Raw genomic sequence first — 24,026 nt, 5'->3', positions numbered from 1 at the left:
ATAGAGATTTTGGCTCTTTTCATTTTGAAACAGTAACCGCGTGTGTATTTTTCTCTCAGTCTTTTAAACGGCGATTTTTCCACCTGATTCAACTTGGCGACGGGTCCTACAATTTGAATTTTTATAAAGATGAAAAGATCTCCAAAGAACCGAAAGGATCAATATTTCTGGATTCCTGTATGGGTGTGGTTCAGGTAAATACGAATCGAATCAAGGTTTATCACTGCGTTTTCTGATTTGTAAAAGTACTGTCTATGAGTTAACGTTTTTAAGCAAACCTTCCCCCAAATGGCAGTATTTGTGGTGGAAATACAGTAGCTGACTTTAAAATGAGCAAAGGCCTATTTTTCATCATTTTAGAAGATAGCAGGCATAACCTAGAGGCAGAAGTAAGTTGTGGTATATGAGGCCTTGTGTTTAAAACCCAGCTCAGCTACTTTTTAACTCTGTGACCTTGGACCGCCTCTTATCTCAAGTTTCTTCGTGTGCAAAATTCAGATAATGACAGTGTTTCCTAAATAATCAGAGTGCATGCCTTAACTTGGAAATATTCAGAACAGTTCTTAGCATCTCAATGATGATTTATCATCACAGCTCCAATGGCAGAGTAGTATATTGCTCACGAGATTGGGTTTCAGATTCAGACTGAGTTCAAATCCCTGCCTCACCACTTACCAGCTCTGTAACCCTGGAGATATTATTCAACGTCTCTGTGCCTCAGTTTCCTCGTTCGTTAGGTAGGGATGATGTTAGCACCGAATATCGCTCAGGAGAGGATTAATTAATACGTGTAAAGAGCTCAGAGCCGTGCTGACACACGGTAAACATTCAGCCAGTATTCGGTATTTTCGTTATCACAGTGTTGTTACAGTTGTGGCGTTATTCTTTTTTTTTTTTTGGCTTTTTGCTATTTCTTGGGCCGCTCCTGCGGCATATGGAGGTTCCCAGGCTAGGGGTTGAATCGGAGTTGTAGCCACCGGCCTACGCCAGAGCCACAGCAACGTGGGATCCGAGCCACGTCTGCAACCTACACCACAGTTCACGGCAACGCCGGATCGTTAACCCACTGAGCAAGGGCAGGGACTGAACCCGCAACCTCATGGTTCCTAGTCGGATTCGTTAATCGCTGCGCCACGACGGGAACTCCATGTGGCGTTATTCTTAAAAATTGTTTTAATTATGCACGCTACACGAATGTACTCCCATCATCAAAGGTTGGACAGAACAGGTCGTGTAGCACCCCCACTGACCCTCGTCTCTTCCAAAGAGCCGCCTCCATAACTTTGTAGAATTGGCTTTGAAAGCAGGTTGCTAGTTTCCCCACCTGTCCTTTCGTCCATCCATCCATCTCATCCCCTGCCCATTTTCCAGGAAGATCTAGGGCAGCAATTTACAAGGATACATAAAACACAAGTATTATAAATTTAAAGTGGGTTTGAGAGGTGAACAAGCAGTCAGGGCAGGGAGGGAGGAGATGAAGTAGGATTAAGTTAGGGGAAAAGCATGTATTTTAAAGACCAAACATTCGCTATGGGTGGGTGACGAACTAGGCTCTATGCCTTCCAGCTTGGAGGCCCGTCCAGTGCATGTAGATGCAAACAATCCAATTAGTCAGAAGCTGCCCAAGGAATCTCAGAAAGAAGCTCATTCAGACGTTTCTCTTGGGGGCCCGCATACAGAGGACACTGTGTGATTAATGAACAATCTCCTTGACGACTCCTCACAATAGATGCAGTCACTGTTATCAGAGAATTCTTCCTTAAAATGACTCAGTGTTTGCTGACGACATTGACCCCAAGCTCGGTTCTTTAAGAAAGGTTGTTTTGTGGGGCCGCTGTGATAAGGTTAGAGAGACAGCGCTCTGGTTTGACCCTCAGGTGTACTTGTTTATATATTCACATGTTTACTGAAAATTCAGTTGCATTTTTATCCAGATAATACATGCATCTGCTTTCAATGTCAAACAAGACGGAGAGGTGACGTTAAAAGTGCGTTCCTAGAGTTCCCGTCGTGGCGCAGCGGTTAACGAATCCGACTAGGAGCCATGAGGTTGCGGGTTCGGGCCCTGCCCTTGCTCAGTGGGTTAAGGATCTGGCGTTGTCGTGAGCTGTGGTGTAGGTTGCAGACGCGGCTCGGATCCCGCATTGCTGTGGCTCTGGCGTAGGCCGGTGGCTACAGCTCCGATTCAACCCCTAGCCTGGGAACCTCCATATGCCGAGGGAGCGGCCCAAGAAATGGCAACAACAACAACAAAAAAGACAAAAGACAAAAAAAAAAAAAAAAAAAAAGTGCGTTCCTGCTAGCATCACCCCCGCTGCACCCACTCCCCCCTCCCTGAAGGGGTCATTTTCAACTTTTTCCACACATTTCTTCCCTGGGATTTGCCTCCGTAGTGCTAGATAAAGAATGTTTGCTTTTCTTCATTCATCAGCTGTGGACATTCTGAGGCTGGAGAGGATTTTGGCTCCTGCAGCCCTCCTTCCTGCCCTAATCCCACTGCTCGCTCCTCAGCCTCTGCTCAGTCACCGTCCTGGACGTGCCCTTTGCCTCCCTCCCTGGGTCGGACTCCTTGTTCCCAGGATCCTCTGTTGTCTTCTTGCTCATTTTACTTTCCTCCAGTTTTACACATCCTCCAAATAGCTTCCTGGGAAATCATGCATAAGATCTGAATTTTTTGAAAGTTAACATAACTGTGATTGTCTTTATTTTTGCATTCATGCTTGATTGATGGTTTGGCTGGATGTGCAAATCCATTGTCTTCTAGATGCTGGTGTTGATTTGGAGTCTGATGCTATTCTTACTCCCTGTTCTTCATAATTGTCTCTTCATCGCTTATCTATAGTGATTTTTTTTTTTTTGGTAAGCTTTTTTTTGGCAAGGCATGACATATACATAAAAAATATATACACAATGAAGAAGTTTTTGCTAAGTTGGGATCTCTGTTATCTATTTGTGCCAAGAACACAGTATCTGAAGATGGCTGTTTTCATCTGTTTTTGCCCAGCTTTCCAGTAGTTATGATGAGAGAACAAGTCCAGACCTTGTTGCTTCAGCATGGCCAGGGTGGAAGTTAGGGCTCCAAACCTCAGATGCCTGCAGGGGCCAAGCAGATACATTAAATGAAAGAAGAAACCTGGGCATGAAGCAATCGGAAGTGCTGGGGACTGTGACAGAGTGGAGCACAGGTGGTCTGTTTAAAGGGGCAGCGATGCTGCCAGCTGGAAGTGCCAGCTTAAGGTTGTGGATCATCTGGTTTTTCAAGAAAATCAGAAATACAAAATTATGGTTAAACCTTGGTATTTTTAATTACTAGTAGCTCATTTAAAAACAGCACAGCAGGAGTTCCCGTCGTGGCGCAGTGGTTAACGAATCCGACTAGGAACCATGAGGTTGCAGATTTGATCCCTGGCCTTGCTCAGTGGGTTAACGATCCGGCGTTGCCGTGAGCTGTGGTGTAGGTTGCAGACGCGGCTCGGATCCCGCGTTGCTGTGGCTCTGGTGTAGGCTGGTGGCTACGGCTCCGATTCGACCCCTAGCCTGGGAACCTCCATATGCCACGGAAGCGGCCCAAGAGATAGCAACAACAACAAAAGACAAAAGACAAAAAAAATAAATAAATAAATAAAAAATAATAAAAAATAAATAAAAAATAAAAACAGCACAGCAGAAACCCCCAAACACCCTGGGAGACCAAAATTTAAAATGGGAAGGGAATACCTGAAAATGCACTTGGGCCCTGGATGAAGATGATAGCACTACTTAATGTTCCCTGAAAATGACCTTTGCATCAACAGCTAGTTGGCACCTGGCACTCTCAGCTTATAACCCAACCTCACTGTAGCAAGCAAATTAGGGAGTTCCCGTCGTGGCGCAGTGGTTAACGAATCCGACTAGGAACCATGAGGTTGCGGGTTTGGTCCCTGCCCTTGCTCAGTGTGTTAAGGATCCGGCGTTGCCGTGAGCTGTGGTGTAGGTTGCAGACGCGGCTCGGATCCCATGTTGCTATGGCTCTGGCGTAGGCCGGTGGCTACAGCTCCAATTCGACCCCTAGCCTGGGAATCTCCATATGCCACGGGAGTGGCCCAAGAAATGGCAAAAAGACAAAAAAAGAAAAAAGAAAAAAAAGAATTTCAAGAAAGCAAATTACGTCAAAGTGTGTTTACCCACAGCATAGAGGAAGAGCGCCAGAGTGAGCTGTCAGCGACAGCGATGTAACTTCTTGTGTGGGATTCCCAAGTGGGAGTTTCCTTTGTATTCTTAAGCTGACATTTTTTAGTTGAATTTTCTGACAATCACTGAAAAAAAAAGTTTAAAGCAAAACCAAATACATTTGGCAAGTTCTTTTGGAAAGCAGAGGTAGTCACGTTTGTGCCGTAAGAGTTTTGTTGCCTGTCCTCAGCAGAGTGCATCTTTGATTAACCATAGAGTCCCTGTCATTTAGCCTCTGGAGCACATTCCAGAATCTAAGGTTCCCACTTCATTGGCCATCCCTTCCTTCGTATTCTTTTTACAGATGTGGCCGATGGTGTTTTGCATTTAATGAATTGTACCTAAGGCTTCCACATTTTTAAGTGATTTGTTTTTAACCCATATCCGTTTAGAGGCTGACCTTCTAAAGTTGTGGCTTAAGTGTTTCAGGTTTTTTATATATTGCTTTTGGACAGTGTTTAAAAAAAAAAAAGTTGATTAATGCTGTGCATTCGAAGAAATGCCTAAACTAAAATTTAAAAGTAGACCTGAAAAGAATCCAGTTATAAATCTTGACCTCTGAAAGTATTTTAGAGCCTCAAAGTTGATTGCCCTTATTGTGCAGATAAGCAGACTGAGGCTTAGAAAGAGGAATAATACGTAGTAATTCAGGCCTAATGCTCACCCCGCTTTTAACTCTTTCTTTTTTCATTTTTTAAAGTTTTATTTAAATATAGTTGATTTACAATGTTATGATAATTTCTGCTGTACAACAAAATGATTTAGTTATACATGTACACACATCCATTTTTTCAGGTTCTTTTTTTTTTGGTCTTTTGTCTTTTTAAGGCTGTACCGGTGGCATATGGAGGTTCCCAGGCTAGGGGTCTAATCGGAGCTGTAGCCACTGGCTTACACCACAGCCACACAGCCATGCCAGATCTGAGCCGCATCTGCAACGTACATCACAGCTCACGGGATCCTTAACCCGTTGAGTGAGGCCAGGGATTGAATCCTGTGTTCTCATGGATGCTAGTCAGATTCGTTTCCCCTGAGCCCCAACAGGAACTCTCTTTTTTCAGATTCTTTTTCCACATGAACCATCACAGAATATTGGGTAGAGTTAGTTCCATGCGCTATATACGGCAGGTCCCTCTTGTGTAGGGACATTCATTCCATATACCTCAGTGTGCATATGCCAGTCCCAAACCCCCAGTCCATCCCTCCCACCACCACCTGTCCTCTTATGGTTACCAAAGTTTGTGAGTCTATTTCTGTTCTGCAAATAAGTTCATTTGTATCCTTTTTTAGATTCCCCATACAAGTGATATCATATGTTTGTCTTCCACTAACTTCACTTAGTATGATAATCTCTAGTTCCACCGTGTTGCTGCAAATGGCATTATTTCATTCTTTTTTATGATTGAGTCTTGTTGTGTTGTTTATATGCACCATGTCTTCTTTATCCATTCCTCTGTTGATGGACATTTAGGTGGCTTCCATGTTTTGGCTATTGTAGTAGTGCTGCAGTGAACTCGGAGGTGCATGTATCTTTTCAAATTATGGTTTTCTTTGGATAGATGCCCAGGAGTGAGATTGGTGGATCATATGGAAGTTCTTTTCTTTTTTCTTTTTTCTTTTTATGGCCACACCTGCAGTATATGGAAGTTTCTGAGTGAGGCGTTGAATCGGGGCTGCAGCTGAGGCCTACGTCACAGCCACAGCAGCACCAGATCTGAGCTACATCTGTAACCTGCGCCACAGCTCATAGCAACGCCAGATCCTTAACCTACTGAGTGAGGCCAGGGATTGAACCTGTGTCCTCATAGACACTATGTCAGGTTCTTAACCCACTGAGCCCAAGAGGAACTCTGATGTTCCATTCTTAGTTTTTTGAGGAACCTCTTATGTTTTCCATAGTGGTTGTACAAATTTACATTCCCAGCAACAGTGTAAGAGGGCTTCCTTTTCTCCACCCCTGCTCCAGCATTTATTGTTTGTTTTTATTTATTGTTTTGATAATGGCCAGTCTGGCTGGTGTAACGCGGTCATCTTTATTGTAGTGAGGCCATGAGGAACACAGGGGAGAGAACTCCTTTCGCTTCCAGCCTTTGACTCTTCTCTGATCATGCCAGGAAGCCTGTGTGCTATGTTTCCCGTGCCCTGCCAGAAGCAGCTCCCTCCCTGGGACACCATTGGAAGGGTCACTCTATGCCTGGGAGCCTCCTGCGGGCCTACAGCAAACCAGCTAGAATTTAATGTGCGAGGGCTCTGCTCTGTCCCTGCACATTGGTGGGAGTTTGAGATGTCACGTCCCTCAGCCTGTGCCTACCAGGAATCCTGTGTCACGTTCCTTGGAGCTGGACCTCTCTCTAGTACAGTCACCGGGTCCGTTTCCACCCCACCTCCTGGGGGGTGTTTGATAATATCTGGAGACTCGTTTTAATCTTTACAACTGGGGGGTGTGCTAGGTAAGGCCAGGCTGCTAACCAGCCTATAACACACAGGACGGCCACACACAAAGAGTTACTGGCCCCAAGTGTCAGCAGTGCCAGAGTGGAGAAACCCTGGCCTCAGGCACATTCATCCTTCGTCATTTAATGCACATAAAAATACGGTTTTTATACTTTGAGTAAGTCAGCATCTCACAAGCATAAAAACTGGAGGCATGAGGCAAGATGGGGAAGGTAGACTTGGTGCCCAAATACCTTCTGGGACTCAGAAATGTTGAGAAAGTTCCAGGTAAGGGAATCTAACAGACTGATAGGTAATGGTTGGCTTTTAAAAATGTGATACCACATGCTACTTCATTTAAAAAAAAAAAATCAGGAACTCAAGGAATTGAACATTTTCAATGGAATTTCATTCATTCAGATATCTCTATAGAGCCTCTTATTTGCCAGGCAGTGTTCTAGAAATAGGGATGTGGCACTGAACAAAAGAAATCCCTGCCTGGAGAAGCTTCCATTCCATTGGACAGGACAGACAGCAAATCAGATAAATACATAAGATAGTTATGTGCCCATTGGGGAAACAAAGGCGTAAAGAAAACAAAGCAGGGAAGGTGATGGGGCTGGGGGCTTGTGGGGAAGGGGCTTGCTTTTTTAAATAACTTGGTCCCAAATGCCCATGAGCTAGTACCCATCAGCAGATAATAAAGAGAAGAATTTTTAAGCCTGTTCCAGTTCTTTTAAAATGTGTCCCTTTACCCTTTTCCATTTCAGAACAACAAAGTCAGGCGTTTTGCTTTTGAGCTCAAGATGCAGGACAAAAGCAGTTATCTTCTGGCAGCAGACAGCGAGGTGGAAATGGAAGAGTGGATCACGACTCTGAACAAGATTCTCCAACTCAACTTTGAAGCTGCGATGCAGGAAAAGCGAAACGGAGACGCTCATGAAGGTAGGCAGGTGTCGCTCTCTCCAGGTGCCTTGGAGCAGGTGCAGTGCTCTCCAGGTGCCTTGCGTTTTGCCAGAGGGTGTGGGAAGGAAGCAGACCTAATACCACCTAGGTCCTTGGAGGTGGGAGAGATATGAGCTCTTTACAGATGGCCAAGATTTGATCCTGGTCGAGTATTGATGTCATTTGTGTAAGGAGAGAACCACGACCTTGAAGGAAGAAAGGAAGAGCTGCGTTCAAGTTCCACCTGTTTTCAGCTGGGAGACCCTGGGCAAGCTACTTGGGTTTTCAGAGCCTTGGTTAACTCATTTGAAAATGGGAATAAAAATGCAACCTGCTGGTTGCTGGGGAGGATTAAATAAGATAATGTATCTCAAACACTGGCACAGAGGCAGCACTTACAATACGAATCATAGTTTTCTTGTTGTTAATCATGTCCACAGAGTTAGGATCGGCAGAAGCTGCAGAGTCACTTGGTGGGGAAACCCTGGCTGTGTTCTTGTCAATTCATGTTTTATTTCAGGCCCGTGGACAAGTGGTTCTCAACCCTGGCTATGCCTTAGAAGTGCCTGGAAACAAATACTCTTTCCTTTGTCCCTTGGAAATTCTGATTTGGGGGCCTGGGCTGTGCCTGGCCAAAGGCCTGACTTCTAGCAGGCCTGGTGGGTATGGCCTTGTGGGCTGGTGTCCATAGCTAGTGTCAGTTCTGGTTAGGCAGTGTCCATGCTCTTCCAGCCTTCAAATGTTCAGCTCTCACTACTGGGTCTGGTATCAGTTGGATTTTTTTGTTTTGTTTTTTATGTGTGTTTTTAGAGCCACGCCCACAGCATATGGAAGTTCCCAGCCTAGGGGCTGAGTTGGAGCTGCAGCTGCAGGCCTATACCATGGCTCACAGCAATGCTGGATCCTTAACCCACTGAGTGAGGCCAGGGATCGAACCTGCATCCTCATGGATATTAGTCAGGTTCGTTACTGCTGAGCCACAATGGGAACTCCTGGCGTCAGCATTTTTAAAAGCTCTAAAATTTTTCTAATGGGCATCCAGAGTTGAAAACCACTGTGTTCGAGGGCCCTTAAAAGAAATAGCCTTCCTCCTCCTGTTTTAAATAAAATGCATTCAACAAGTGACTCAGTTAATCTGTTTTGCCGTTTTAGATGACGACCAAAGCAGATTGGAAGGCTCTGGTTCCGGTTTAGATAGCTACCTGCCTGAACTTGCCAAGGTAACAACATCTTAAATCTTCTGCTCTTCGTAGAACGATATTGAAATGATTAACAGTTATATTGTAGTAAATGATTAAAATGATGTTGTAGTTACTGCTATTTTTTGACCTAAGTGTTTGGTGAGGTGAAATACATTACTGGCCAGAGTCGGATTTTAGTCTGTTTTCTAGAAAGTGCCTTACAAAGTATTCTCTTTTTATTATTCGTTGTTTTTCCCCTATAATATTTAATACCATGTTAAAAGCGTTGAAAAATTAATAACCAGGATGCACAGGTAAATGTTTCCATGGTCATGTGTTACTGTGTTCATGCATGTGCTCCCCTTATGTGTGTTAACAGATACGATTACGGCGAGTAAGGGTCTTAGTCATCTTGCTCCTGAACCAAAGAAGGTTGCCTGAGTTTTATGAATTATTCCCGGGTCACTCTGAGTGAGAAAATAAGGATGCCTGATTTTTATAACTTTGGGAAACTTAAAAGTTACTGAAAAGCACAAAGAACAAGGCAACCATTGTCTTTTCAGCTTCCATGTTTCTTAAAGAAATAAATATCAGTTATAGTTGAAATTCTTTTTTAAACATTAACCTTATTCTGTTCCCTTCTTCCCCATAACCTCAGCTAGAGACAATTAGGAGTTTTCTGGGAATCTGTCCATTTAACCTTTGAGTGTTTACCGCCATAGCCATCGTCATAACATATGGCTGTGTTTTGTATATTTGAAATGTTACATAAATGCTAACGTATTATCCTGCACTAGCTTTTATTTTTAATTCAGCCTTGTTTTTGAGATCTACCCAAATCAGTATATAGACCTGATTCATCCCCTTTATTGTACTGTGTAAGGATTTTATTTTAGCGGTTCTATTATTTCCAATTTTTTTCTATTACAGACAATGTTACAATAAATATCCTTGTACTTGTCTCCTGTGTGCATCTATGAATGATTCTTTTTAAATGAGAGAAATATCTTTGTCTTCTCTGTCTCTTTATATTCATACTCTGTCATTGTCTTTCTATTCTTTCTTTGCAAATACAGTGAAACAGAGATGCTCCACACCCACGTCTTAAACACTGTAATAGAACACACGATTTGTCTGTCCACCATTGTAAATAGACCAGCATTCAACACTGACCTTTACTTTAGGACACCATAGCTGTTCTAAAATATAAAATCTCCCTCCCGGACTAGGACTCGAGAGTATTGTTTTTCTTTAGCACTTGGCTGTTACCACAGGATCTTTTTAGCACCTGCCTATTAAAGCTAATTTTAGTGCCACCATGGTAACCTCCTTCGAGGCTGGGAAGAGTTTCGGCCTGTGTGTGTGTTCATTGTATAAACTTTTGTATATCATATTTTGCATTGAAATTGGCCTGTAGATTTCTGGGTGTTTGGGGGTTCATGATTTCTCAAAGCAGAATGTTTGTTGAAACAGATAATATATGCAGTGCTGTCTAGACTTCAGAAAGTAACTTTCAGCACTTACTGGGTGAACACGGAGGATACCTAGGAGAAGACTCATATTATTTGAGCTTCATGTAGATTAATTAGGAATCTATATTTTTTTCCCCTCAAGGACATGCAGGAATTGTGCCTTCCTTTCTTCTCTTACTGCTGCTACTACCTGGCCAGCATAATTCAGAATTCCTTGATCCTAAGACCTAAGGAGATATTTATGACCTATATTTGTTCTTAAATGTATGTATTTACATATACACATGTACACGTACATAATATATTTGGAATTTTTCAAACTGTGGGGAATGAACAAATTAGCTGAAGCTATTTTAGCTGGTAAAAATTAATGAAATTGGTTTCAACCTCCATTTCTCCCTTTACTTTTTGTTTAAATTTTTTCTTTTTCTTTCTTTCTTTCTTTTTTTTTTTTTTGAGTAGCACTTCCATCGAGTGAAATGCTGGAGCACTAAGCGGATTTCACCTTTGCACACCCCCGTAACCACCACCCAGATCACTGTATAGAACGTTTGCAGCATCTCAGCAGACTCTCTTGTATCCTCCCTCCCAGTTGGTACCTTTATTGTTTTGACCTTTATCCCTGTAGAGGAGTTTTGACTCTTCTAGACCGTCCTAAAAAACGGAATCATACATATACACTCTTTGTGTCAGGCTTCTCTAGTTCAACATTATGTGACTCAGAATTTTAAAAAGTGGGTAGAATTGAACAGGGAATATTAAAGTACACTGCTCTGAATAATTATAGATTCTAAGATATGTGTATATATCATGCATGTATCATATGCATACATATGTATATATATAGAGAGAGAGAGAGAGTGTGTGTCTGTTGGGTTGTGATGTAAACATGATTCTTACTGTGGGTCATGGTCAGAACCTAAAAAGTGCAGCCTTATAAGGGGCTTAACTGTTGTTTCTCCCCCAGCTCTCAAGTGGTTTTTTATTATTATTATTATTATAGTTGATTTACAGTGTTCCTTCAATTTCTGTTGTATGGCAACGTGATCTAGTCACGTTTTTTTTCATGCTATCACATGTTTTAAAACCATTTTAATTTAAGAAGGTAGAAAAAGGCGGAAGGTAATTTTTCAAAGGGGGATAAAAAAAGAAATGCTGCCATCCCATTTGTGGGCAGGTGTCTGTTGGTGATGCCTCTGGTCCACCTGCAAGGTGGCCGAAGTGTAGCATGAGGGGCCCAGGCCCGGTGTGCCCAGCTCTCAGCCTCCTCGTCATCCAGAGCCCTGAGTGTGAGTGGATTTGACTACGTATAACCTCTCCCAGTGCATCTGGGCTGGGGATCATTTGTACCTGTTAAGAAAGCAGGGAGGTTGATAGCTGGCCATGCTGATTTTAGAAGGAAAGGATTCTGGAGTTGCAGAATTTGAGGCTGAATGAGGGGGTTGGTGGGAAGCAAGGCTCAAGTCACACAGCTGTGCAGGGGGGCCCTTTAATCGGGAAGAGGAGGTTAAGAGGCCAGGACCAGGGAAGGGTCCATGGGGAGATCAGGCTGTAGTTAAGGTGGATTGCAGAGAAAGGACTCCAACAGTGGGGATAGCAAAGGCGTGATACAAAGGCAGCCTCCTCTCAGGTCAGCTCCTCTTTCTGCTTCATTCATCCTGTTGCCCCGGCTTTTGTTTTCCACTGTGACTGAGACATAACTAAACAGGATATGAGCGACGGGAAGTTGTTTTAGGACAAAAATAGCTGATGTCTCAAGGTGGAACGTGATGGAGGGGCCCTTGACACACAGCGAGAGGGATGTGGACTTGGAGTTTCCGAATATTTTGTGTATTCCCGGCCCTTCTGTGCTTGTACATGTGGTACCGAACATCTTTCTTGTTTTCCTATGAGGACACACTGTATATAACCTCAAACCTGTTCTTTTCCTCCTATTGTCTAATATGGAGCCAAATACATGTTTGCTGTGAATGTAACAGCATGTATAGTATCAGAGTACATAGTCTTATAAACATTTTTTATTAAATACACAAACTGTAGTTAAAGTTAGTTAATTGGTTTCTTCCCTACAAAGTCAAGGGGTCATATGGTCATTTACTATTTATTTGATATTTTGGGGGGTCACATTTATCTTAAGTAATATTGGAAGCTATATGTATCTCTGTGTATCACCGGTGTAGAGACAGTGTGAAGAAAACCCTCATGGTCCCACCTTATATTTTCCTCCATAGCTTTTCTATTTTTGAGCTCTTTGTGTACTCGGAGAACAGCTGCTTACTCTTAATTTGGTCTCTCCATGTGATTCTAAAAGAGAAGCATTGTTTCACATTATTCCAAAATTGTTCCCATCCAATTACCTTGTAACTGCTTTTCAGTGGTTGAATTTTCCTTCCTCCGTAAATCTTCCACAGTGGAACACAGGATGGAGACTAGTGTCTCAAACTTTGTAGTCTCACCAAGGTGGAGGAAGCATCAGGGGGCCAAGCTCAGCAGCACTAGTCAGAACCTGAACAGTTTCACAGGCACCTTCTCTGAGTTTTAAAACCACGTCTGGAATAAACGCTTCCTTCCCTATGTCCTAATCCAGGAAACTATGTCATTGTGTTATAGTACAAAGGAATTGGCCGGGGTTGTGTTTGTGAGGTCAGCTGGCACTCCATGTCTCGGGCCTCCTTATCTATAACACTTTATTATGTTATAGCTTTGTGACACAGAGAATGAGATGATGGCCTGGGGAGTTAGGTATCTTGGAAACAGGGAAACAAATCATGACAGCTCTTTAAATTAAAAAGTATATATTCTGGCTTCAAATGATTTTGCCAAGGAGCTCCCACTGTGGCACAGTGTGGTAAGGATTTGGCGTTGCCACAGCTGTGGCATAGGTCACAGCTTCCATAGGCTGTGGATGCAGCCCCCCCCCCCAAAAAAGAGAGATTTTTGCCAAATCTTCCTACCTATTTACAACCTATTCTGTTTGTTTATTTTTTATCTGCTTTTTAGGGCCGCACCATGGCATATGGAGGTTCCCAGGCTAGGGGTCTAATCGGAGCCATGGCTGCTGGCCTACACCACAGCCAGAGCAATGCCGGATCTGAGCCAAGTCTGCAGCCTAAACCACAACTCATGGCAACTCTGGATCTTTAACCCACTGAGCAAGGCCAGGGATCAAACCCGAAACCTCATGGTTCCTAGTAGGATTTGTTTCTGCTGCGCGAGGATGAGGACAAGAACTCCCAACCTCTTTTGTTTAAATGAGCCAGCACTCAGCACGGTATTTTTCTGATTACTCATCCTCAGAATATGATCCCATTGGTCTTAGTCTGACCTTCAGTTGTTTTACCTGCCCAGAGGTAAACTTAAGACCGAGTATGCGCAGACGCTGCAGTAGGTCTTCCGGAAACTCTTGAATGTTTGGTTCGTCAAGTCAAGGAAGAAAACATTGCCGGGGTATCATTCATGGCTAAACTTAGGGTTTACAGAAGTGGAGTCATAGCCTCTGTTTCAGACAAATCTTTCTCTTCTGTGGTTTCTGAGCACGCGTCAGTTTTTACAGAAAATGGCTCTATCTGTCATTGTCACTTTTCTTTCTCCATTTTCCTCTATACCGAACCCAAAGTATTAGATGGGCAGTGGATAGGACAGCAGCCACAGGGCTTAGGGAAGAGCCAGCTCAGTTCTTCCTCCATCCGCAGTGTGGACTGACCGCAGGTTATTTTAAGAGCAGAGCTGGTGTCTCTCACTTCGAAAAGTGCTGGATATCATGGATGCTGGGATATTTTTTTACAGCTATACTTTGTGGGCTCTTAGGTTGTGAAAGTACGCATTACAGGAATTCATGGCATTGTTTTTACTAAAATTTGGAGATAAACGTGTTTGCTGTAATAAGTAAAAATATTCAAAGTTACATAAAGAAAAGTTCATCTTTCCCCCCATCCTCCATTCCCACATTCCTGAGAGCACCAGTGTTACTAACCTGTTGTATGTAATCCCCCCCTCACCACACCAGTGGCTCGTGGAACCATATACACACATGTGTAGTGCTTTTGATTTTTAATTTTATTTTTGTTTCATTTTATTTGGTCATGCCTGCAGCATGTGGAAGTTCCCAGGGGCTAGCTATAGAACCTGTGGCACAAAAGCGACAACACCAGGTACTTAACTTGCTGGTCCACCAGGGAACTCCCTAGTTATTTAAAATATATATAATATATATATTTAAAATATATATATATACACATTACTCTGAAACTTTGTTTTAGCGCTTAAAATTTGTTTATATCGGTGTCTAGTTCACGCATGTTCATAGCTGCATAATATGCATCCTGTGCACTTGATTCGGTCACCTCGTTAATCATGAGCATCTAGATAATTTTTGGCTTCTGCCTATACAGACAGTGCATGATGAACATCATGACATATTTATGAATAGCTTGAATACTCATGCTCTTAATTTCAGTAGCAGAAATTTCCCAAGTTTATTGTGGTTTTAATTCTTTAAATAGTGCCCAGTCATTTTCCTAAAAGGTTGTAACAACTCACCTTCCCATTATTCTATGTCCTTATAAAGGAGTGAAAAATAGTATTTCACTGCTTTAATTTGTATCTCACTGCTTAGTAGTGATTTTTTTTTGTATTTTCAAATATTTATTTACCATTTGATTTTCCTACTCTCTAACTTCCCTGTTGATATTTTTTACATATATATGTAAAACTTATTATTATTATTATTTTGTCTAACAGTCAAGAGTCTGGGGTCTGAAGCCAGACAGCCTCAGTTAGAAACCAGGTTTCCATTTAGTGTCGTGAGTTTAGGGAAAAATATTTACCTCTTGTGCCTCATTGTTTTCTCTTAAACAGGGATTATAATAAGATTTGCCTCCTAAGGTTGTATCAAATTTAAATGTGTGCTTAGCATAGAGAATTGTCAATAAATATTCTCTTTGAGCATTGCAGTGCTTTCAATATGTATCATTCCCTAGCTCTGGGCCCAGCCCTGCCCTTCCTGAGCCACATTTTCTCACTGCCTTAGTTTTACTGGATAATCCCTTCAAGCACTGTTTATCAGTCATCCCCTCTGTTTAAAGTGTTCTAGGCCTTGACAGGGATGGGAGGAACCTTAAGAAGTGGAGACTGGGAATTCCCTTCACGGCTCAGCATTAATGAGCCCGATTAGTATCCATGAGGATGTGGGTTCGATACCTGGCCTCGCTCAGTGGGTTAAGGATCTGGCATTTCAGTGAGCTGTGGTGTAGGTTGCAGATGCTGCTTGGATCCTGCGTTGCTGGGGCTGTGGCGTAGGCCGGTGGCCACAGCTCCAATTCGACCCCTAGCCTAGGAACCTTTATATGCTGCAGGGGTGACCCTAAAATGCAAAAAAAAAAAAAACAAGGGATTTTAGTTATCTCGTAGCAGAGCTGTCAGTGTGTGTCAGGTGGATTATAAGCTTTTGGGTTATCTTTATATCTAAAGTTTTCCCTCTTCCCCATTAAATGGCTTCTCTGGTGAAGCATATGTCCCTTGAATATTAGTGGCAACATCAGGATGCTCTGAGTCTATTTGGCTGGTTGTTGATTTTTTCTCTAATGTGTCTGCATCCCTGTTTGTCCTCTAATTAGGTGGCGCTCATAGCATCACCTGTGCTGTATTCATTTCTCTTCTCCTAATCCGCTTGAGGCAATAAGCGTCTTTCAGAAGGTGCCAGGAGACGCATCTACATTTAGAACCCATTCCTCCACTTCAGTGTCTGAGATCACAGTCTTTGCCCTTGTGGAAGCTCTCAAGCAGAAATTCGGGAGAAGAATGCGTTGCTGTTGGTGGCATCTTGCAGCACCTAGCCCGGGCGTTTTTGTTAGGAAATGTCACGGGTTGTACACAAAGTAAAGCCAGTTCTTGGGTTCAGTAAAGTGTATTCTACATGCACTTGTTCTGTGCCTTTTGATGTGAAAAGTTAGGGAAGGTGTGGGCAAGATAGAGTTAACACATTGTCCCACCACCCTGACCCAGCCACAGGCACACACGCCCCCTTGCAAGTATGAGCCCCTCAGCCTCTGGAAGCCTTCAAGCTGCATGGAGAGCTTCAGGATGACTTTGCTGTGGAAGGCGACTTGAGTCAGCATCTGGCTGAACAACTTTATCAGAAATGAAAGTGGAGGAGTTCCCGTTGTGGAGCAGTGATTAACGAATCCAACTAGGAATCATGAGGTTGCCGGTTCGGTCCCTGCCCTTGCTCAGTGGGTTAACGATCCGGCGTTGCCGTGACCTGTGGTGTAGGTTGCAAACGCGGCTCGGATCCCGCGTTGCTGTGGCTCTGGCGTAGGCCGGTGGCTACAGCTCCGATTCAACCCCTAGCCTGGGAACCTCCATATGCCGCGGGAGCGGCCCAAGAAATAGCAACAACAACAACAACAAAAAGACAAAAAAAAAAAAAAAAAAGAAAGTGGAGTCCAGGGAGGCTAAGTGGCTTTTGCTTAAGTTTAAACAGCCGGTGAGCGACTGAACTAGAACCCAGTTTCTTAGTTAGCATTCTGGTGGTCAGTTCATTTTGTTAAGTGTATGCAGTGTGTTTAATATGTCATGATAGAGTTTGGATCATTGCTAAGAACCTACTGTAACAACTCTGTGGCCGAGAAGATTAAGGAGATGCTTGACTTCTCACTGGCCGTGATAGAAATGTAATCGTAGACATCGTTAGGCCGCCTGCAGAGAAGACAAGACACCCTCTCCCCTGTGGCTGTCACTGCCCATCCTGTGCTGAGATATGACCCGTGGTCTTTGGGCCACGGAGCAGGTGAGAGCAGACAGTCTATCCTGGCTGAACCATGGAGATGGAGACGGCAAAGAGCTCTGACTGCCAAGAACAGGGTATAGATTTTGAGGCATCGGGTGTGAGGAATAGCACGGTTGAGATGACTTCTGCCTTGTGAAGTCTGAAGCTTCCTCGTCTCCCTGTCCCCAAGTGCCACTTCTCCAGCCCCTGTCTCTGCCACCTACATCTCTTTCCCGGAATGACTTCTCTTCTTCTGTCCATCCCTTCACTGTTGGGCTCACTGGGGTTCTGTCCAGCGACATGCTTTCCCACCTTCCCCAGGGACTCTCGGCCCCTCCCACGACTTCCATCCCCACCTCCACGCTGAGGTTCTCCCAGCCTGTGATCCCAGCCTTCCTCCCCCTCCCCGTGCTCACGGTCTAGCGCTCTGGCTGCCTGCTGGCCGTTGCCCGAGGGAAATCCCACAGCCTTCGCCAGACCCCACCCGACCATCTTCTCCACCCACCTGCTCTTCCTCCCGCATTATCCTCGCCAGTGGACGGACCAGTCAGCAGGCTCCCCAAGCGGGGTACGTGGGGTTTGTTGTGAGGCTGTCCTGATAACCCAGGAGAGGCCATGTGGACCTCCTGGTCTTTCCTTTTTTTTTTTTTTTTTTTTTTTTTTAATGGCCTCACCTGTGGCATATGGACGTTCCCAGGTCAGGGATCGAATCCCAGCCACAACTGAAACAGCCACCAGATCCTATAACCTGCTGCACCGGGCCAGGGATCCAGCCTGCAGCTCTTTAGTGACCTGAGCCGCTGTAGTCAGATTCTTAACCCCCTGCACCAAGGCGTTAACTCCTAGTCTTTCTTTTTTAATCCTATTGCTTCAGCCCTACGAGAGGGGTGGCTCTAAAATGCAGAGCTCTTATTTTATTCCCTTGATTAAAGTACTGCAGGGTTTTCTGGATTCTGAGCTAATTCCTCAGGCTTTACAGTACAAAGTCAACCCACTAATCTTTCCTTTTATCATCGTGTCCAAGCTCTCATTTGTAATGAATGACTCGGTCGTTGCTCAGGTGTGATTTGTAGCTTTATACCTGTAGTACCTCCTCTTCGGCTGCCCTTCTCTCCTTTTCTGGCCAAATGGCTTTGCCCTTCAAGCTGGGCCTTCCTCTGGGAGCTCTTTCCTGACACCCCCGCCCCCCCATCCAAGTGCAGGTCACCTCACTGTATGGATGATTTGTATTACTGTCTATATTCTGTCTTCCCAGATGGTGCTCCTTGGGGCTAGAGACTTCATTTCATTCATGTTTGTGTCCCTGGCCTGGCATAGAACATGTGCTCATAAATATTGAGTGAGTCAGCAATTCCCCCCTTGCCTGCCATAGACCCCTGTGGCTCTCCTTCAGGATTTGCCATCATCTTCTTTTTTTCTTTTTCTTTTGCTGCTTAGGGCCTCACGCACAGCATTATGGAGGTTCCCAGGCTAGGGGTCGAATTGGAGCTGTAGTCGTTGGCCTACGCCACAGCCACAGCATTGCGGGATCCAAGCTGCATCTGCAACCTACACCACAACTCATAGCAACGCCAGATCCTTAACCCACTGGGCGAGGCCAGGGATCAAACCTCCTGGTTACAAGTCAGATTCGTTTCTGCTGCACCGCAATGAGAACCCCGGCCATTGTTTTCTGTATCCCACCATCCAAAATGCCTTCCTTCCTCTTCCTTTGCTTGGACCCTCAGTCTTGGGTTAGACCCGAAGTCCTTTCTGCCACGTGGGCTCATCTTACCTTTCTAAGCATCCTTTTCATTCCAGCTGAAGTGCTCAAGTTTCCCTCCTTTTTGCTGTCTGAGTCTGAATGCCACCCCTTCATTCAAAGCCCGACCCCTGTTCCGTCACTTTGTGAAGCCGTTCTTGGTAGCCGAGCTTATTCTCCTTTACTTTGTTTGCGTTGGTTCTGACTCTGCAGTGGACCATCAGCTTCAGAAGGGCGGGAATCGCATCTTCACTCCTCCTTTCTCCCCAGCACGTACTTTGTGTGCTACTTACTGGATTGTCTCTCCTTGGCCGTGGACATGCAGGTGACCCTCCAGTGAGGGCAGGGGTGTCGGTAGTCTGGTTCCTCAGGATGGGAGTAGCTTTCAATCATACTTAGACGCCTCTGGGAGAAAAGGATTTTTTTTTCCTTTAATGTAATTTTTAATTTTTGTTTATCTTGTTGTCAGAGTGCCAGAGAAGCAGAAATCAAACTGAAAAGTGAAAGCAGAGTTAAACTGTTTTACTTGGACCCAGATGCCCAGGTAAGAACTATTTTATTTTATTTATTTATTTTTTTAGGGCCACACCTGTGGCATATGGAGGTTCCCAGGCTAGGGGCTGAACTGGAGCTGTAGCCGCCAGCCTACACCACAGCCACAGCAATGCCATATCCAAGCCACTTCTGCAACCTACACCACAGCTGAGGGCAGTGCTGGATCCTTAACCCACTGAGTGAGGCCAGGGGTCGAACCTGCGTCCTCATGGATGCTAGTCAGATCATTTCCACTGAGAACTATTTTAATATTTAAAATTAAGTCAAGGAAAGGAAACCTCTGATAGGTTATTTATTTATTTGCTTTATGTATTTTCGATTGATAAGCAGTATAACAATATAGAAAATTCAGAAGGAGAAAAAATTAAAACAACCTATAATCTCATTACCACAGCACAACCATCATGAATATTTGACATCCGTAGATTTTTGGAAATTGAGGGAGATTTATCCAAAGACATTCTCAAGTCCACAAAGAACATATTTAATTTACCCCATAAAATAACCATCTGAATATAACAGGCATCACTTATAAATATCACCCATAGAAATATCACCCAGTAGACGGTGATATTTCCTGACCAGCCGGGCTTCGTTCCACATGCAAGCCTTGCAGTGGATACAGCCCATATCTGTGTTCCAGCAAAGTCCAGCCCATTGTGTGACCCCAGGCTGCCCACAAACAGGGCTACTCCGAGGGGGCAGCTGTTCTGCTGTGTTTCCTCCCATATTTTCTTCTTCATTTGTCGTCTTTTGAATAAAAATTCTTTTCCCTATTTAACTTTATTTAATTAATTTATTTATTTTTGTCTTTTTGTTTTTTAGGGCGGTACCTGCGGCATATGGAGGTTCCCAGGCTCGGGGTCTAATCAGAGCTGTAGCTGGCTGCCTACACCACAGCCACAGCAACACCAGATCCGAGCCGCGTCTGCGACCTACACCACAGCTCACGGCAACGCCAGATCCTTAACCCACTGAGCAAGGCCAGGGATTGAACTTACAACCTCAAGGTTCCTAGTTGGATTCATTTCTGCTGCACCACGATGGAACTCCTCCCTGTTTAACTTTAAAAATAACTATTTCTCTGTTTTTTCACAGACTTTATAATCATATATATACATATATATACACACACTTATACTCACACATATTTATATACTTTTTGACAATTTTTTGTTTATTGTGGTGAAATGTGCATAAGATACAATTTACCACTTTAAGCATTTTAAGTGTACGGTTCATTAGGTAACGTCACATTATTGTACAACCATCACCACTGTCCATTGCCAGGACTTTTTCATCACCCCCAACAGAAACCCTGTACCCATTAAACTTCAACTTCCCATGCTTCCTTCCCTTCCCCTAGTGACCCCTATTCTCCTTTCTGTCTCTGTAAACTTGCCTGCACTAGGAAGCTCATACATGTGGAGTCATATGGTATTTGCCTCCTTATATCCAGCTTATTCCACATAGCATAATGTTTTCAAGGTCCACCCCCACTGTAATGTGTCAGAATTTCATTCCTTTGTGTGGCTGAGTAGTATTCCATTATAAGTATACACTACATTTTGTTTATAGCTTCTTCTGTTAGTGGACACTTGGGTTGTTCATAACAGCAATTTTTAAGCTCTGTATAATCATCCATCAAGTACATATATCATCATTTATTTGATCACTATATCTATATAAATGTATAAGGTAATAACATTATGCTAGGTAAATGAATATATGTAGCTTCTGCATATTTTAAGCAGTTTCCTTTAGGATATATTTATTGTGGGTTTTTTTATAATGCGGCCATAATACATTTATATATTTGCATTTCCTTTTAAAGAAGCTTGACTTCTCATCAGCTGAGCCAGAAGTGAAGCCGTTTGAAGAGAAATTTGGAAAAAGAATTCTTGTCAAGTGCAACGATCTGTCTTTCAATTTGCAGTGCTGTGTTGCCGAAAATGAAGAAGGACCCACCACAAATGTAATTTTCCTTTTAAAAAGTAAATGTTAAGCGATTCAGAGGCTTCAGATGTGCCTGTGGCAGTGCAGTCAGGACCAGGTCCTGGTATCCACAGGGCAGGGTGAGATCAGGCTGCGGGGATGGGATATGGGCCACACAGGACAGGGATGGAGGCTGTTGCTCTTCAGCAGTGGTTCATAGCAACGGTCATAAATAGGTCGAGGAATTTCTTCTTTGATAGCAGCATTCTTTTTTCTCAACGGTTTGAGCCATAGTGATGGTCTGGATTGTTTTGTTTTGCTTTACTCAGGTCGAGCCTTTCTTTGTTACTCTATCCCTGTTTGATATAAAATACAACCGGAAGATTTCTGCCGATTTCCACGTGGACCTGAACCATTTCTCAGTGAGGCAGATGCTGGCCACCACATCCCCGTCTGTGATGAACGGCGGGAGGCAGAGCTCGCCTGCCCTGCAGGACAACCCGCACGAAGCCGCCATGCAGTATCCGAAGCAGGTGCGTGGAGTCAGCCCAGCAGCCATGCTGCTAAGACTGATCTCGCGCATGCTATGTAAATACATCATGAGACTGTGTGATGCGTAATTGGGGTACATGAGACTGTGTATGTTGATTATATTGACAGCATATATAATTAGACAGTAAAAGCAAGCTGAAAGAGAAGAAGTGGTTTTGGTTTCTCATTTCTTCTAAACTTTCTGCTGGTTACCTTCACCAAATAGCTTTTTTTTTTTTAAAAAAAAGATATTTAAGTGACTTTGTTTTTTTTATTTTTGTGTTTCGTCTTTTCTAGGGCTGCACCCATGGCATATGGAGGTTCCTAGGCTAGGGGTCTAATCGGAGCTGTAGCTGTCAGCCTACACCACAGCCACAGCCACAGCAACATGGGATCCAAGCCACATCTGTGACCTATACCACAGCTCCCGGCAATGCCGGTTCCTTAACCCACAAGCGAGGCCAGGGATCTAACCTGCCACCTCATGGTTCCTAGTCGGATTTGTTAACCACTGCGCCACGACGGGAACTCCCAAATAGCCTTTTTGATCAGATGATGAACCATTGATGACTTAACCAGTTTGGCCCTGGGTGCTTCTGAATAGCTCTTAGGTTCCAGTGCTCTTTGCTGCTTTAGAATCTTTAATGTTGAAGGGATTTGTTTAATGTGTCTGTAAATTCTACTCACTGAAGAAAATTGTTTGTTCCCTAGGGAATATTTTCAGTCACCTGCCCTCACCCTGATATATTTCTTGTGGCGAGAATTGAAAAAGTGCTTCAGGGGAGCATCACGCATGGTGCTGAACCATACATGAAAAGTTCAGACTCTTCTAAGGTATGGATGACTTTCGTGTTTTGTGATGGTTAACAGCAGTTGGAAAAAAATAGGAATAGAAACGCTTAAAGGAATCCAAGTTAAGCCATATTTATGTTCTAAAAGATGTAGACTACTCTGTAGATTTACTCTCATGGTTCACCTTATGTGTTCAATTTTCAATGAAAAGTAGCCCTACATGTAAATAAAACACTTCACTTGGCTACACTCCCCTGACACTCTGAAATAATTTGCAAAGTTTACCAGCTTCATAGTAAACTTTCTTTCATTAAAGAGAACGTATATTATATTTCAATAGAGTTCATTCCACTTGTTGGCATGTCTCCCAGGTCCTAGAATTATGTCTGGGTCCTTTTGCACTTGAACATGAGTCTGGCGACCAGGAGGTGACCTGGCTCAGGTGGTCTGGCCAGGGTGTTGGTAGATCGGGTGCCCTTTGGGTTTTGTCAGATGGTGCAGGGCTCTGGTGGCAGAGGTGGGGGAAAAGGGAAGGACGTGACTGATGTATGTTTGGGGTGTTTCCGTGACTTTAGTAAGGCACCCATTACCTGGCAGTGCCTAGGTGTGGACATACCACAGAATTAGTGAATGCTAGACGTCGTCTCGTCCGAGACCTCCCTTCGCACGTCCGAAAACTGAGACCGACAAAGGTTTAGTCACCTACTCTATGTGCGTAGCTAGAGTGGCCAAAGGGCACTTGCCTGTCTCTTTCTAGCCCATGGAGCTCCCTGGGTTGAGTACGTTATCGAGTGCTCTCTGTGCCAGTGTTACATTACTTTTAGTTACTTAAAAAAATTTTTTTAAAGAGTCATCTGAGAGGTGATCTTGATACATTGGCAAGGGCTGGTCAGCTGTAGGAGACGTCACCCCAGAGGCTGGAACCAGGGCTGTCTGAGCTGATTCCTCTCTGTGGCCCTCTGAATATCACAGGCGTGTCCCCCAAGACTCAGGTTCTCGGAGGCAGAGACTGAGTGCTGAACGCCCAGCTAGCCTGGGTCCTCTGGACACATCCTGTCACCTCCTGGGCCCCAGACGTCCCATCTCTAGGTGAAGGATGATGTTGCTTCCTGCCCCTGCCTTCCTCTCAGGGGCAGTGCTGAGAGCCAGCAGACACCACGCAGCTGGTGCTATGGACACCGCAAACCCCTGACGCACACGGAGGACGTTCTGATCAATTACTGCAGCCCAGTCAAGGAAAAGCCCATTTACCCAGGCGCGTGCCTTCAAACAGGGTGCCTTTCTGGCTGATGAAAGCTGAACCAAGTTTGGCCTCTGGAGAGAAGCCCTCGTATTTTTGAAATCCATTCTGTAAAAGCTTGGATGAGAAGCTCTTTCAGTTCTTTGATGTTCTGATTAATAATCGATGAATGTCCGAGATAAGGCCTACTCCCCTGCTGTGTGTGCGGCACATACCCGAGGCCCTT

General features: G+C 44.1%; 1 protein-coding gene across 35 annotated transcripts in view; it reads left to right on the top strand.

Moving 5' to 3' along the window:
• DOCK9 (dedicator of cytokinesis 9) overlaps nucleotides 1-24,026 on the top strand; it is a 222,272-nt gene that overhangs the window by 90,904 nt on the left and 107,342 nt on the right. For all 35 annotated transcript variants that reach the window (XR_014819789.1, XR_014819790.1, XR_014819791.1 and 32 more), the window contains exons 7-13: nucleotides 60-194; nucleotides 7,413-7,587; nucleotides 8,740-8,807; nucleotides 19,217-19,291; nucleotides 21,137-21,277; nucleotides 21,567-21,770; nucleotides 22,480-22,602. Coding sequence is in view for 21 of the 35 variants with exons in the window: in XM_021065839.2 (XP_020921498.1) it covers nucleotides 60-194; nucleotides 7,413-7,587; nucleotides 8,740-8,807; nucleotides 19,217-19,291; nucleotides 21,137-21,277; nucleotides 21,567-21,770; nucleotides 22,480-22,602 (921 nt within the window). In the remaining 14 variants the exon portion in view is untranslated. The remainder of the gene's footprint in view (nucleotides 1-59; nucleotides 195-7,412; nucleotides 7,588-8,739; nucleotides 8,808-19,216; nucleotides 19,292-21,136; nucleotides 21,278-21,566; nucleotides 21,771-22,479; nucleotides 22,603-24,026) is intronic.

This window comes from Sus scrofa, chromosome 11 (genome assembly GCF_054392235.1).
Source record: "Sus scrofa isolate SSC_HxYL_T2T_F1_AM1 chromosome 11, Sscrofa_HxYL_maternal_Yorkshire_Landrace_v2.0, whole genome shotgun sequence".
Taxonomy (NCBI): Eukaryota; Metazoa; Chordata; class Mammalia; order Artiodactyla; family Suidae; genus Sus; species Sus scrofa.
Note: the sequence above shows the minus strand (reverse complement) of the source record. Positions and strands in the feature narration are given on the sequence as shown.